The sequence below is a fragment of the Polistes fuscatus genome, unplaced genomic scaffold (assembly GCF_010416935.1).
Source record: "Polistes fuscatus isolate 324 unplaced genomic scaffold, CU_Pfus_HIC Scaffold33, whole genome shotgun sequence".
NCBI lineage: Eukaryota > Metazoa > Arthropoda > Insecta > Hymenoptera > Vespidae > Polistes > Polistes fuscatus.
The window spans coordinates 271,902-288,039 of NW_025113111.1; the positions used below are offsets into that span (position 1 = coordinate 271,902).

The 16,138-nt window shown below is 44.4% G+C and overlaps 3 protein-coding genes across 3 annotated transcripts; all 3 read right to left on the reverse strand.

The window, feature by feature from the left end:
* Positions 1 to 2,730: 2,730 nt before the first annotated feature.
* LOC122520399 lies at positions 2,731 to 7,785 on the reverse strand. The gene is made up of 3 exons (XM_043640488.1): positions 6,653 to 7,785; positions 6,401 to 6,595; positions 2,731 to 6,232 (listed from the first exon to the last, which is right to left on the reverse strand). The coding sequence occupies exons 1-3, from the start codon at positions 7,783 to 7,785 to the stop codon at positions 2,731 to 2,733; spliced, it is 4,830 nt and encodes a 1,609-aa protein (XP_043496423.1).
* Positions 7,786 to 9,053: 1,268 nt separating this feature from the next.
* LOC122520401 lies at positions 9,054 to 10,400 on the reverse strand. The gene has a single exon (XM_043640489.1). It carries the CDS (start codon positions 10,398 to 10,400, stop codon positions 9,054 to 9,056), a length of 1,347 nt encoding a protein of 448 aa, XP_043496424.1.
* A 735-nt stretch (positions 10,401 to 11,135) lies between these two features.
* Positions 11,136 to 14,106, reverse strand: LOC122520402. Its single transcript, XM_043640490.1, has 2 exons — positions 13,004 to 14,106; positions 11,136 to 12,915 (listed from the first exon to the last, which is right to left on the reverse strand). Exons 1-2 carry the CDS (start codon positions 14,104 to 14,106, stop codon positions 11,136 to 11,138), a joined length of 2,883 nt encoding a protein of 960 aa, XP_043496425.1.
* Positions 14,107 to 16,138: the final 2,032 nt, after the last annotated feature.

Below are 16,138 nucleotides of genomic sequence, written 5' to 3' on the forward strand. Positions count from 1 at the left end.
TATAACAATGCAGTCGCGTCTTAGCATTCGAAGTGTACGGACGTTCAGAGTGTAGATCCGCGTGTTTATAACTTTATTGTTTACATTTTATGTATAACGAATAAATTCGTTACCTGGTTGTTTAATTTTCAAATTTTTAACAAATCGGTCACCAGCTCATGGCAATAAACCTTTCGCATATCCTTGACCGGGATATGCAAACATCAACCACATTTCCATCATGGCAAAAGGTTACTACTCATAGGCGTGAGCATGCTTCTTGTAGCAATAAAAGAGCAAGAATAGATGATGATAACAACAATGTTTGTTGATGCGACCGATGCCTTAATCGGTACTCCAGTGGATAGTAGTGAATCGAAAGATGCCCTTACGAGTGATATCGAGATTCCTTATTAATGGGAAGGAGGATAGGAAAATAAAGAACACAATAACAACTTTATTTGAGCCCAATCAGTACTAAAAAGTACGCTTTATTTGGCTCGTCAGGGAAAAGCCTTTCGGCATAAAAACCCTGGTTGAAAACGATGAAGAAGAATCCACAAATCCGGATAATTCTGGCCAAGTGCAGGACGCCTTTGTCCCTTGTCGTTGGCCGAACTTAGATGATATGGTATTACGCAATACAAAGAATTCTCCTTGAAGTAGTTCTCGCAAGTCTCAGCTAGATGAATCTCGAGCGATGAATCCAGAGTGACAACCGGCGCAAAAACGCGCTGGCTTTTATACCAAAAGGCGATGCAATGCTGCACCAATCACCGAAAAGTCCGATCATAACGCGGCTGTCGATACATATGATTGGTGTGATAAATGTAGTGGGAGAACGCGAGCTAGAATAAAGAAAGAGCCCTTGCAGGCATCTTAGCGCTGCCGTGGTTACCACTAGGAACAGCGATAATGCTTTATCGCACGCGTCTAACGCTTTGGCAGGGCCGTACGCGCCTAGGTGCTTCGCCCTACTCACTCGTTGCGTGGGATACGCAACAATGTTCCTCGAAGTAATGGAGTACCCGAAACCGTTAACAGATTCTCGGTCTTAACTTCAAGTATAGTCACAGATTGCGATATGCCGCAAAACGAACAAGTGCAGAAAATACCACTACCTCCTCCAATTTACATAGATGACGTCCTTGACATTCAATCTTTAACTAAATTCCTAAATAATGTAGTTAAAAAAGATAATTACACCTATAAAATTAGTAATAATCAGGTTCGTATATTACCAGCAGATGCGGACTCCTACAGAAAAATTACTAAAACCTTAAAATCATTAAATGCTAGCTTTCACACATTTCAATTAAAACAAGAACGTTCGGTTAGAGTTGTGTTACGTAACGTACATCACTCTGCTGATTTGAACGTCCTGAAAGACGAACTAATGGAGCTGGGTCACGAAGTTGTAAACATCAGTAATATTTATCACAGAGCTACACACAACCCACTATCCATGTTCTTTATTGATCTTAAACAAAAACCTAACAACAACATGGTCTACAATATAAACAAACTGAATAACACAATAGTCAAATTTGAATCACCACGTAAGAAAAGGAAATTGCTCAATGCAAGAGATGTCAAAAGTATGGTCACACTCAAAAGTATTGCAATCGCAATTTTCAGTGTGTTAAATGTTCTGGTCAGCATGCTACGGCAGATTGTAAGAAACCCATAGATACTCCACCAACTTGTTTCCTCTGCGGTGCCAACCATACTGCGAACTACAAAGGGTGCCCTTCCTACCAAGAGATGTACAAAAAGACGTTTCCTACACCTAGAATAAGGAAAACTGTAAATATTCAATCTAATCTCGAAACCAACCCACCGGTAAACATTCAACGTTACGCCGACCAATCTATGTGTTACGCACAAGCCGTAAATAAAAATATACTGTTGTTGCGACCGATGCCTTAATCGGTACTCCAGTGGATAGTAGTGAATCGAAAAATGCCCTTACGAGTGATATCGAGATTCCTTATTAATGGGAAGGAGGATAGGAAAATAAAGAACACAATAACAACTTTATTTGAGCCCAATCAGTACTAAAAAGTACGCTTTATTTGGCTCGTCAGGGAAAAGCCTTTCGGCATAAAAACCCTGGTTGAAAACGATGAAGAAGAATCCACAAATCCGGATAATTCTGGCCAAGTGCAGGACGCCTTTGTCCCTTGTCGTTGGCCGAACTTAGATGATATGGTATTACGCAATACAAAGAATTCTCCTTGAAGTAGTTCTCGCAAGTCTCAGCTAGATGAATCTCGAGCGATGAATCCAGAGTGACAACCGGCGCAAAAACGCGCTGGCTTTTATACCAAAGGCGATGCAATGCTGCACCAATCACCGAAAAGTCCGATCATAACGCGGCTGTCGATACATATGATTGGCGTGATAAATGTAGTGGGAGAACGCGAGCTAGAATAAAGAAAGAGCCCTTGCAGGCATCTTAGCGCTGCCGTGGTTACCACTAGAAACAGCGATAATGCTTTATCGCACGCGTCTAACGCTTTGGCAGGGCCGTACGCGCCTAGGTGCTTCGCCCTACTCACTCGTTGCGTGGGATACGCAACATACTCCCCCCCCTTGAACGGGCACCGTTCAAAATTTAAAAACCAAAATGCGCACACTTAAATACAAATTATAAACTATATATACATAATGTTAACCGCTTATTACAATACATATTCAGTAATTAACGCGACTGAAAGAAAAAAAAAAAAAATTTTTTTTTTTTTTTTTTTATAAATCGCTTGGTAAAGGAGAAAGACGTTTAATACCGCGCTTTACAAGACCGTTGGCAGTTTTTACGCTCGCCACGCGTGCTATACCGTCGGCTCCTTTATGTACTTCCGCGATACGTCCTAATGACCATTTGAGTGGAGGGGAATTATCTTCTCGCAAGATGACTAGTGTACCCGGACTTATTTTGTCTGCTGTGCCTCTGTGCCATTTTTTACGGACCGTCTGCTCGTTCAAATATTCCTTATTCCATCGGTTCCAAAAATGCTGTCTCATCTGCTGTACGTGCTGCCATTGGGACAGGCGCCCGGATGGTATATCCCTGTATTCGTCCTCTGGCAAACTCGTAAACGAATTTCCAATTAGAAAATGCCCAGGTGTAAGAGCGCGCAAATCATTCGGGTCATTAGACAGAGGCGTGATAGGACGCGAGTTAAGAATCGCCTCTATCTCGAGGACGTATGTTAATAACGCCTCGTAAGATAGCAATGTCTCGCCTATAATTCGAACTAGATGATATTTGAATGATTTTACGGCCGCCTCCCATAGACCTCCAAAATGGGGGGAACGGGGTGGGATGAAATGCCACTTGATTCCTTCATTTACCAAACTTCGCGAGACGCGCGCTTCTAGTTCGTTCGCCGCACCTACGAAATTAGTCGCGTTGTCGGAATATATGTCCGAACATTTTCCACGGCGTGCCATAAATCTACGCAAAGCTGCTAAAAATGCTTCAGTCGTTAGATCATTCACGAGTTCTAAATGTACGGCCTTGGTGCTAAAACAGACGAATACCGCCACATATATTTTCGCGCGACCACGGTTCCGGTGTTGCCTTTCCTTGATGAATAACGGACCGCAGAAATCTACGCCGGTGTGGATAAACGGACGATTCGGTAGAAGACGACTGGCAGGTAGATCACTCATAGGATATTGCGGCGTAGCGGGTTTTAAACGTCGACAAGTAATGCATTTATATATTACGCGCTTAACGCTACTTCGCCCACTTATTGGCCAAAACGACTCGCGAAGTGCGTTCAAAGTGGCTTGCGTACCACCGTGCCCTATTTGATGGTGCTTTTCGCGTATTATCGCGTTTGTAATTGTATGGTCTTTCGGCAATAATGCGGGATGCCTTTGCTCGTATGGCAAGTTGCTCCTTGCCAATCTACCTCCAACTCTTAATATTCCTAAATTGTCTACAAACGGGCTAAGTACGGAGAATGATGCGCAAACCTCTTTACCGGACTTGATTAATTTGATGATCTCGGGAAATGCTTCTTCCTGTATCAATCTAATCGCGATTATTTCCGCGCCTTTCAATTCGTCCACGGTTAACTCACCCATTATTCTTTTCTCTTTTAAATTGCGCGAGTTACGTGCGAATCTAACGCAATACGCGATAATGCGCTTTAATTTGACGAATGAGGAGTACCGTCTAAATAGTTCGAACGGAGTAGCTACCCTTGCGTGAGTTACAATCCTTTTCTTTTCCGGGATTTCGATTGGTTCTAATCTACTATGCGGCCAATTTGATTCCGGCTGGATAAGCCATGCAGGACCGGACTTCCAGAGCTTACTTTCACGGAGTTCGGCAGGTGTAACGCCGCGAGAAATTAAATCCGCGGGATTATGTTCGGACGATACATGACGCCACAGCTCGCGAGCTGTGCTCTCTTGAATTTCAGCTACGCGATGTGCTACGTAGGTTTTTAACGTGTGAGGCGGAGTGTTGAGCCAATGCAAAACTACCGTAGAGTCCGTCCAAAATATTGTACGGCAGAAATCATTTCTACGCAAAGCATTTTTAGTGGCCTTAAAGAGACGCGAAAGTATTAAGGCGCCGCAAAGTTCTAGTCGCGGAAGCGATTGCGTTTTAAGCGGCGCTACCTTGGATTTGGCGCAGACTAATCGTAAAGTGGGATTTTTTCCTAACGTTTTAACATAAATGCACGCGCCGTAAGCCCTTTCGCTCGCGTCACAAAAACCATGCATTTCCATTTCTTCTCCATCACCTGCTACGTTGCGCGCGAACCTTATCTCCTCGAGCGTGTGGAGATTTTGGCGGAACTCCTGCCATATTTTATATATATCGGCGGGGACATCTTCGTCCCATGTTGATTTTAATTGCCATAGCCGTTGCATCATCAATTTCGCGTTGATTACTACCGGTCCTAATAAACCTAGCGGGTCGAATAACTGAGAAATTTCGGATAATATAACGCGCTTAGTAACCTTCGATGGATCAGCTGCTCGCTTTACCGTATAGCCTATGTTGTCTTCGGCCGCGTTCCAATTAACACCTAATGTTTTTATCGTTTCTGACGAATCTAAATTTATGATGTTATTATCTGCGGTATCTAAGTCCTTTAGAATCTCGGCGCAATTTGACGCCCATTGCCGCAAATGCATGCCTGCCCCTGCGGTTATACTTATTAACTCGTCGCGGACTTGCTTCGCTTCCCTAACCGTACGCGCTCCGGTTAACAAGTCGTCTACATAGAAATCTTCCTTAAGCGCGATGGCAGCTCTCGGGAATCTGTCAAATTCGTCGCTCGCGAGTTGATGTAACGTACGAGTTGCTAAAAACGACGCGGAGGCAGTTCCATAGGTTACTGTATTTAATCTATATGTTTTCACGGGATCACTTTCCTGTCGACGCCACAGTATAGTTTGATATTTGCGATCGCGCGGATCAATTATTATCTGCCGATACATCTTCGCGATGTCCGCGGTAATAGCAATAGCATGTGATCTAAATCTTACTAAAAGTGCAAATAGATCCTCCTGTATGGTTGGGCCAACCATTAATACGTTATTCAAAGATTTCCCGTTGCTGGTTTTTGCCGACGCGTCGAACACTACTCGCAATTTGGTCGTAATACTAGTATGCTTTAATACAGCATGATGCGGTAAATAGAATCTATCTTCGTGGGGTCCCCCTTCTATCCTTGTCATATGCCCTAGTTCTTCATATTCGGATAAGAATTTAATATATTCATCTCTAATTTTCGGTTTGCGCGATAATGATCGCTCTAATGCGTGAAATCTTCGTAACGCGCTCGTATACGAATCTCCTAACTGATTTTCTTCCTTAAAGGGCAATCTCACTATATATCTGCCAGTATCATCCCGTCGCGTGTTGCTTCTGTAATGTGCTTCGCACAAATTTTCCTCGTGCGATCTAATACTACTCTCAGCTACTTCCTCAATTTTCCAGAATTTTTCCAATTGTGAGTTCAAATCTACCGTGGCCGTGTGGCAATTAACGCTCTGCGGAGTGCGCGTATTTCCTGTGCTCATAACGAGCCATCCTAGTACAGTTCCTTGTGCCATTAAATTTTCATTCAACCTAATGCTCTGACCTGCGCGCCATAGTGAAGCAAAAATCTCGACACCGAGAATCGCGTCGATATTCGCGGGCTCATAAAACTTGGGAACTGCCAATTGGATCCCTGCCGGTATAATCAATTCTTCTTGCGGAATTCGTTGCGAAGGCAACCTATTCGTTACAGTGGGTAATAATAAGAATTGTAATTATAACGCGTAATTTTCTGTTCGCGATTTCAACGTTGCTAATATTGCCTGTTTGACTCTAGTTTCCGTTTGGTTTACGCCAGAAATGGGTACATTCACGTCCCGTTTGGCTATTCGCAGAAGATTCGCGAACCGGATCGTTAAGAAATGTGCTTCGGAACCCGAATCCAGGAGCACACGACACTCGTGCGGCCTGCCGTCGCGATCCAGCAAATGCACCACTGCAGTTAGTAACAGCGCGGGTGCTGCGAGTGATGGAGCTCTACATGTGCATTCTGCACCGCCGACGCCGTTCGAACGCAACAATTCGTGATGCCCGCCGCTGCACCTTCTGCAACGGCCTCTCTCACATGTAACAACTCATGATGCCTGCCGTTGCACTTACTGCAGCAGCATTCTTAATACATGTGTATACGCGGTGACCAGCTTGTAAACAATTACAACACAAATTGGCGTTAACCACGATTCTTCTGCGCTCCTCGGGCTCGGCTCGCAGTAGCGCTCACACTCCGATGTGTTATGCCTCTCGCGACATACGCCACACGAGACAGTCGCGCTTGTGGAATACGCTTGAACTTGTCCTCGGTCGGAAATTCGCGGCCAATTTCGCGGAGAATTAAACCGCGGCTCGTTACGCATCAAATTCCTTGAGCGAAAATTTCTCTCGGGTCCTAACGGTGCGTTCCTTCTGCTATTGTTAATTCTTTTAGAATGTTCTGCCGGCTGGGAGTTTACTAGCGCATTTCCCTGATCGCGCAAAAATATCACAAATTCGTCTACCGTCGGTAAAGCATCTCGGGAATACCGTTGTTCCCATTGAAGCCGTGTTGCTGGATCCATTCGCGAAAGATGTGCGGCAATAGCAAATTGATCGACAAACACTTTTTTAGTCGCTACTAAAGCCCTATAATTTGCGCTTAGCGCATCGGACGCGGCAATTAAAGACGAGGGAAATTCACTGTCAATAGGGGGACCCTCTAAAATAGCTCGTACGTGCTTATTTATTAATATTAACGGATTGTCATAGCACTCGACTAAGGTCTTCCACGCAATCGGATAATTATCCGCGGTAATTTCCAAAACTCTTATTTTCTCCGCGGCCGGTCCCGATAAACATGATTTCAAATATGCAAATTTTTGTATATCGCGAAGCGCGGGATTATCTCCTATCACCGATTGAAACGAGTCCGCGAAACTAGGCCATTCCTCATGCTTCCCGTCAAAACGAGGTAATTGTACCGCCGGTACTCTGTAAATGCTATCTACGGACGGATTGCTAACCGTAGTGCTAACTGGAGACAATAGATTCGTAGTAGGCGCATTTGTGTCTAAAGTGGCTACCGATTCAGCTCTATTAATGATCAATTCCGCCTCCGCCCTGGCGTCGATGACTGACTCGACATGATTGCGAATTTCGTCAACCAGCGTTCCCATCGTTTCACCGGAAGTCTTTTCTATCAAGTCCTCTAATATTGCCACATTCTTATCAACTTTGGAAATTCTAAGCTTTAATTTCATTATATCGCGCGGGTTGGTATGATCTATCTCGCTCACCGCCTTTTGAAATTGCGCGAATTCTTTCTTTACATACTCGAATCTACGTATAACGCGCTCAACATCACCACGTGCACTACTCGAACGAGGCATTTTCACGACAAAAGGCAAAATTAAGAAGAGAAAAGAGGGGGAAAAATACAACTTCGAAGAATGATCAAGCAACAGAAATTACAAAACTCACGTGAATCCTCTGAATAAGGCGTCCCGTGCAGCGTACTCACGCACCGGAACAATAGAAGCTTCTCGGCTTGTAGCGATGATGCAATACCTCCTTTGTTGCTCGATCGGAAGTCTTCCGTTGCCTCTTTCTCCTCCGTCGAAGAAGACTGTATGCACAATAGACGCCGGACGAAGAGTGGGGAGGAAGCTCCCTCGATCCGGCTCGAAGGACCAAAATGTTGATGCGACCGATGCCTTAATCGGTACTCCAGTGGATAGTAGTGAATCGAAAATGCCCTTACGAGTGATATCGAGATTCCTTATTAATGGGAAGGAGGATAGGAAAATAAAGAACACAATAACAACTTTATTTGAGCCCAATCAGTACTAAAAAGTACGCTTTATTTGGCTCGTCAGGGAAAAGCCTTTCGGCATAAAAACCCTGGTTGAAAACGATGAAGAAGAATCCACAAATCCGGATAATTCTGGCCAAGTGCAGGACGCCTTTGTCCCTTGTCGTTGGCCGAACTTAGATGATATGGTATTACGCAATACAAAGAATTCTCCTTGAAGTAGTTCTCGCAAGTCTCAGCTAGATGAATCTCGAGCGATGAATCCAGAGTGACAACCGGCGCAAAAACGCGCTGGCTTTTATACCAAAAGGCGATGCAATGCTGCACCAATCACCGAAAAGTCCGATCATAACGCGGCTGTCGATACATATGATTGGCGTGATAAATGTAGTGGGAGAACGCGAGCTAGAATAAAGAAAGAGCCCTTGCAGGCATCTTAGCGCTGCCGTGGTTACCACTAGAAACAACGATATTGCTTTATCGCACGCGTCTAACGCTTTGGCAGGGCCGTACGCGCCTAGGTGCTTCGCCCTACTCACTCGTTGCGTGGGATACGCAACATACTCCCCCCCTTGAACGGGCACCGTTCAAAATTTAAAAACCAAAATGCGCACACTTAAATACAAATTATAAACTATATATACATAATGTTAACCGCTTATTACAATACATATTCAGTAATTAACGCGACTGAAAGAAAAAAAATTTTTTTTTTTTTTATAAATCGCTTGGTAAAGGAGAAAGACGTTTAATACCGCGCTTTACAAGACCGTTGGCAGTTTTTACGCTCGCCACGCGTGCTATACCGTCGGCTCCTTTATGTACTTCCGCGATACGTCCTAATGACCATTTGAGTGGAGGGGAATTATCTTCTCGCAAGATGACTAGTGTACCCGGACTTATTTTGTCTGCTGTGCCTCTGTGCCATTTTTTACGGACCGTCTGCTCGTTCAAATATTCCTTATTCCATCGGTTCCAAAAATGCTGTCTCATCTGCTGTACGTGCTGCCATTGGGACAGGCGCCCGGATGGTATATCCCTGTATTCGTCCTCTGGCAAACTCGTAAACGAATTTCCAATTAGAAAATGCCCAGGTGTAAGAGCGCGCAAATCATTCGGGTCATTAGACAGAGGCGTGATAGGACGCGAGTTAAGAATCGCCTCTATCTCGAGGACGTATGTTAATAACGCCTCGTAAGATAGCAATGTCTCGCCTATAATTCGAACTAGATGATATTTGAATGATTTTACGGCCGCCTCCCATAGACCTCCAAAATGGGGGGAACGGGGTGGGATGAAATGCCACTTGATTCCTTCATTTACCAAACTTCGCGAGACGCGCGCTTCTAGTTCGTTCGCCGCACCTACGAAATTAGTCGCGTTGTCGGAATATATGTCCGAACATTTTCCACGGCGTGCCATAAATCTACGCAAAGCTGCTAAAAATGCTTCAGTCGTTAGATCATTCACGAGTTCTAAATGTACGGCCTTGGTGCTAAAACAGACGAATACCGCCACATATATTTTCGCGCGACCACGGTTCCGGTGTTGCCTTTCCTTGATGAATAACGGACCGCAGAAATCTACGCCGGTGTGGATAAACGGACGATTCGGTAGAAGACGACTGGCAGGTAGATCACTCATAGGATATTGCGGCGTAGCGGGTTTTAAACGTCGACAAGTAATGCATTTATATATTACGCGCTTAACGCTACTTCGCCCACTTATTGGCCAAAACGACTCGCGAAGTGCGTTCAAAGTGGCTTGCGTACCACCGTGCCCTATTTGATGGTGCTTTTCGCGTATTATCGCGTTTGTAATTGTATGGTCTTTCGGCAATAATGCGGGATGCCTTTGCTCGTATGGCAAGTTGCTCCTTGCCAATCTACCTCCAACTCTTAATATTCCTAAATTGTCTACAAACGGGCTAAGTACGGAGAATGATGCGCAAACCTCTTTACCGGACTTGATTAATTTGATGATCTCGGGAAATGCTTCTTCCTGTATCAATCTAATCGCGATTATTTCCGCGCCTTTCAATTCGTCCACGGTTAACTCACCCATTATTCTTTTCTCTTTTAAATTGCGCGAGTTACGTGCGAATCTAACGCAATACGCGATAATGCGCTTTAATTTGACGAACGAGGAGTACCGTCTAAATAGTTCGAACGGAGTAGCTACCCTTGCGTGAGTTACAATCCTTTTCTTTTCCGGGATTTCGATTGGTTCTAATCTACTATGCGGCCAATTTGATTCCGGCTGGATAAGCCATGCAGGACCGGACTTCCAGAGCTTACTTTCACGGAGTTCGGCAGGTGTAACGCCGCGAGAAATTAAATCCGCGGGTTATGTTCGGACGATACATGACGCCACAGCTCGCGAGCTGTGCTCTCTTGAATTTCAGCTACGCGATGTGCTACGTAGGTTTTTAACGTGTGAGGCGGAGTGTTGAGCCAATGCAAAACTACCGTAGAGTCCGTCCAAAATATTGTACGGCAGAAATCATTTCTACGCAAAGCATTTTTAGTGGCCTTAAAGAGACGCGAAAGTATTAAGGCGCCGCAAAGTTCTAGTCGCGGAAGCGATTGCGTTTTAAGCGGCGCTACCTTGGATTTGGCGCAGACTAATCGTAAAGTGGGATTTTTTCCTAACGTTTTAACATAAATGCACGCGCCGTAAGCCCTTTCGCTCGCGTCACAAAAACCATGCATTTCCATTTCTTCTCCATCACCTGCTACGTTGCGCGCGAACCTTATCTCCTCGAGCGTGTGGAGATTTTGGCGGAACTCCTGCCATATTTTATATATCGGCGGGGACATCTTCGTCCCATGTTGATTTTAATTGCCATAGCCGTTGCATCATCAATTTCGCGTTGATTACTACCGGTCCTAATAAACCTAGCGGGTCGAATAACTGAGAAATTTCGGATAATATAACGCGCTTAGTAACCTTCGATGGATCAGCTGCTCGCTTTACCGTATAGCCTATGTTGTCTTCGGCCGCGTTCCAATTAACACCTAATGTTTTTATCGTTTCTGACGAATCTAAATTTATGATGTTATTATCTGCGGTATCTAAGTCCTTTAGAATCTCGGCGCAATTTGACGCCCATTGCCGCAAATGCATGCCTGCCCCTGCGGTTATACTTATTAACTCGTCGCGGACTTGCTTCGCTTCCCTAACCGTACGCGCTCCGGTTAACAAGTCGTCTACATAGAAATCTTCTTTAAGCGCGATGGCAGCTCTCGGGAATCTGTCAAATTCGTCGCTCGCGAGTTGATGTAACGTACGAGTTGCTAAAAACGACGCGGAGGCAGTTCCATAGGTTACTGTATTTAATCTATATGTTTTCACGGGATCACTTTCCTGTCGACGCCACAGTATAGTTTGATATTTGCGATCGCGCGGATCAATTATTATCTGCCGATACATCTTCGCGATGTCCGCGGTAATAGCAATAGCATGTGATCTAAATCTTACTAAAAGTGCAAATAGATCCTCCTGTATGGTTGGGCCAACCATTAATACGTTATTCAAAGATTTCCCGTTGCTGGTTTTTGCCGACGCGTCGAACACTACTCGCAATTTGGTCGTAATACTAGTATGCTTTAATACAGCATGATGCGGTAAATAGAATCTATCTTCGTGGGGTCCCCCTTCTATCCTTGTCATATGCCCTAGTTCTTCATATTCGGATAAGAATTTAATATATTCATCTCTAATTTTCGGTTTGCGCGATAATGATCGCTCTAATGCGTGAAATCTTCGTAACGCGCTCGTATACGAATCTCCTAACTGATTTTCTTCCTTAAAGGGCAATCTCACTATATATCTGCCAGTATCATCCCGTCGCGTGTTGCTTCTGTAATGTGCTTCGCACAAATTTTCCTCGTGCGATCTAATACTACTCTCAGCTACTTCCTCAATTTTCCAGAATTTTTCCAATTGTGAGTTCAAATCTACCGTGGCCGTGTGGCAATTAACGCTCTGCGGAGTGCGCGTATTTCCTGTGCTCATAACGAGCCATCCTAGTACAGTTCCTTGTGCCATTAAATTTTCATTCAACCTAATGCTCTGACCTGCGCGCCATAGTGAAGCAAAAATCTCGACACCGAGAATCGCGTCGATATTCGCGGGCTCATAAAACTTGGGATCTGCCAATTGGATCCCTGCCGGTATAATCAATTCTTCTTGCGGAATTCGTTGCGAAGGCAACCTATTCGTTACAGTGGGTAATAATAAGAATTGTAATTCTAACGCGTAATTTTCTGTTCGCGATTTCAACGTTGCTAATATTGCCTGTTTGACTCTAGTTTCCGTTTGGTTTACGCCAGAAATGGGTACATTCACGTCCCGTTTGGCTATTCGCAGAAGATTCGCGAACCGGATCGTTAAGAAATGTGCTTCGGAACCCGAATCCAGGAGCACACGACACTCGTGCGGCCTGCCGTCGCGATCCAGCAAATGCACCACTGCAGTTAGTAACAGCGCGGGTGCTGCGAGTGATGGAGCTCTACATGTGCATTCTGCACCGCCGACGCCGTTCGAACGCAACAATTCGTGATGCCCGCCGCTGCACCTTCTGCAACGGCCTCTCTCACATGTAACAACTCATGATGCCTGCCGTTGCACTTACTGCAGCAGTCATTCTTAATACATGTGTATACGCGGTGACCAGCTTGTAAACAATTACAACACAAATTGGCGTTAACCACGATTCTTCTGCGCTCCTCGGGCTCGGCTCGCAGTAGCAGCTCACACTCCGATGTGTTATGCCTCTCGCGACATACGCCACACGAGACAGTCGCGCTTGTGGAATACGCTTGAACTTGTCCTCGGTCGGAAATCGCGGCCAATTTCGCGGAGAATTAAACCGTGGCTCGTTACGCATCAAATTCCTTGAGCGAAAATTTCTCTCGGGTCCTAACGGTGCGTTCCTTCTGCTATTGTTAATTCTTTTAGAATGTTCTGCCGGCTGGGAGTTTACTAGCGCATTTCCCTGATCGCGCAAAAATATCACAAATTCGTCTACCGTCGGTAAAGCATCTCGGGAATACCGTTGTTCCCATTGAAGCCGTGTTGCTGGATCCATTCGCGAAAGATGTGCGGCAATAGCAAATTGATCGACAAACACTTTTTTAGTCGCTACTAAAGCCCTATAATTTGCGCTTAGCGCATCGGACGCGGCAATTAAAGACGAGGGAAATTCACTGTCAATAGGGGGACCCTCTAAAATAGCTCGTACGTGCTTATTTATTAATATTAACGGATTGTCATAGCACTCGACTAAGGTCTTCCACGCAATCGGATAATTATCCGCGGTAATTTCCAAAACTCTTATTTTCTCCGCGGCCGGTCCCGATAAACATGATTTCAAATATGCAAATTTTTGTATATCGCGAAGCGCGGGATTATCTCCTATCACCGATTGAAATGAGTCCGCGAAACTAGGCCATTCCTCATGCTTCCCGTCAAAACGAGGTAATTGTACCGCCGGTACTCTGTAAATGCTATCTACGGACGGATTGCTAACCGTAGTGCTAACTGGAGACAATAGATTCGTAGTAGGCGCATTTGTGTCTAAAGTGGCTACCGATTCAGCTCTATTAATGATCAATTCCGCCTCCGCCCTGGCGTCGATGACTGACTCGACATGATTGCGAATTTCGTCAACCAGCGTTCCCATCGTTTCACCGGAAGTCTTTTCTATCAAGTCCTCTAATATTGCCACATTCTTATCAACTTTGGAAATTCTAAGCTTTAATTTCATTATATCGCGCGGGTTGGTATGATCTATCTCGCTCACCGCCTTTTGAAATTGCGCGAATTCTTTCTTTACATACTCGAATCTACGTATAACGCGCTCAACATCACCACGTGCACTACTCGAACGAGGCATTTTCACGACAAAAGGCAAAATTAAGAAGAGAAAAGAGGGGGAAAAATACAACTTCGAAGAATGATCAAGCAACAGAAATTACAAAACTCACGTGAATCCTCTGAATAAGGCGTCCCGTGCAGCGTACTCACGCACCGGAACAATAGAAGCTTCTCGGCTTGTAGCGATGATGCAATACCTCCTTTGTTGCTCGATCGGAAGTCTTCCGTTGCCTCTTTCTCCTCCGTTGAAGAAGACTGTATGCACAATAGACGCCGGACGAAGAGTGGGGAGGAAGCTCCCTCGATCCGGCTCGAAGGACCAAAATGTTGTTGCGACCGATGCCTTAATCGGTACTCCAGTGGATAGTAGTGAATCGAAAAATGCCCTTACGAGTGATATCGAGATTCCTTATTAATGGGAAGGAGGATAGGAAAATAAAGAACACAATAACAACTTTATTTGAGCCCAATCAGTACTAAAAAGTACGCTTTATTTGGCTCGTCAGGGAAAAGCCTTTCGGCATAAAAACCCTGGTTGAAAACGTTGAAGAAGAATCCACAAATCCGGATAATTCTGGCCAAGTGCAGGACCGCCTTTGTCCCTTGTCGCTGGCCGAACTTAGATGATATGGTATTACGCAATACAAAGAATTCTCCTTGAAGTAGTTCTCGCAAGTCCCAGCTAGATGAATCTCGAGCGATGAATCCAGAGTGACAACCGGCGCAAAAACGCGCTGGCCTTTATACCAAAGGGCGATGCAATGCTGCACCAATCACCGAAAAGTCTGATCATAACGCGGCTGTCGATACATATGATTGGCGTGATAAATGTAGTGGGAGAACGCGAGCTAGAATAAAGAAAGAGCCCTTGCAGGCATCTTAGCGCTGCCGTGGTTACCACTAGAAACAACGATATTGCTTTATCGCACGCGTCTAACGCTTTGGCAGGGCCGTACGCGCCTAGGTGCTTCGCCCTACTCACTCGTTGCGTGGGATACGCAACATATACAAATATCAGATACTTCAAATCCGCAGCATTCAAATAACGTAAACAATAATAACGGCTCAAGTCTTACAGATTCTATAAGTAGACTAGAAAAACTCATCGAAAAACAAAGTGAACTAATAAATAAACAAATCGAACAATCAAACAATCTCATTTCATTATTAACGGTAATAGTAAGTAAGCTGTCGTGTACTAATAAATAATGAAGACATTACGCATTGCTCTTTGGAACGCTAATGGCCTAATGAAACGTAAATTGGAGCTGGAAGCATTTTTAAAATTATATGACATACAAATTATATTAATATCGGAGACACACTATACGGTTAAAAATTATTTTAAAATCTTCGGTTATAAGATGTACTCCACGAATCATCCAAGTGGAAGGGCACATGGTGGTACTGCGATTCTAGTTAAATCTAACATAAGACATTACGAGCTTGCGCCATATAAACAAGATCATCTTCAGGCAACAAGTGTCATGATATATGACTGGCATTGCCCAATAGCTTTCTCGGCAGTGTACAGTCCTCCTAGACATACTATCAAAAAAGAAGATTTTGATAATTTCTTCGAAAGTCTAGGCTCTAGATTCTTAGCCGGAGGTGACTTTAATGCCAAACATAACATCTGGGGTAGTAGAATTATAACACCAAGAGGTAAAGCACTCTCAAAAAGTATCGAAACTAATAGATTATGTTGCATTAGTTCAGGTGAGCCTACCTACTGGCCAACTGATGTAAATAAAATCCCTGACTTGCTTGATTTTTTCATCGCTAAAAATCTATCTCCTCGATATATACAGGTCTGCTCTTCATTTGACCTTTCTTCCGATCACACTCCAATCATAGCAACAATAAATACAACTATTATCGACAAAAAGCCACCAATCTCCTTATACAATAGACTAACAAAT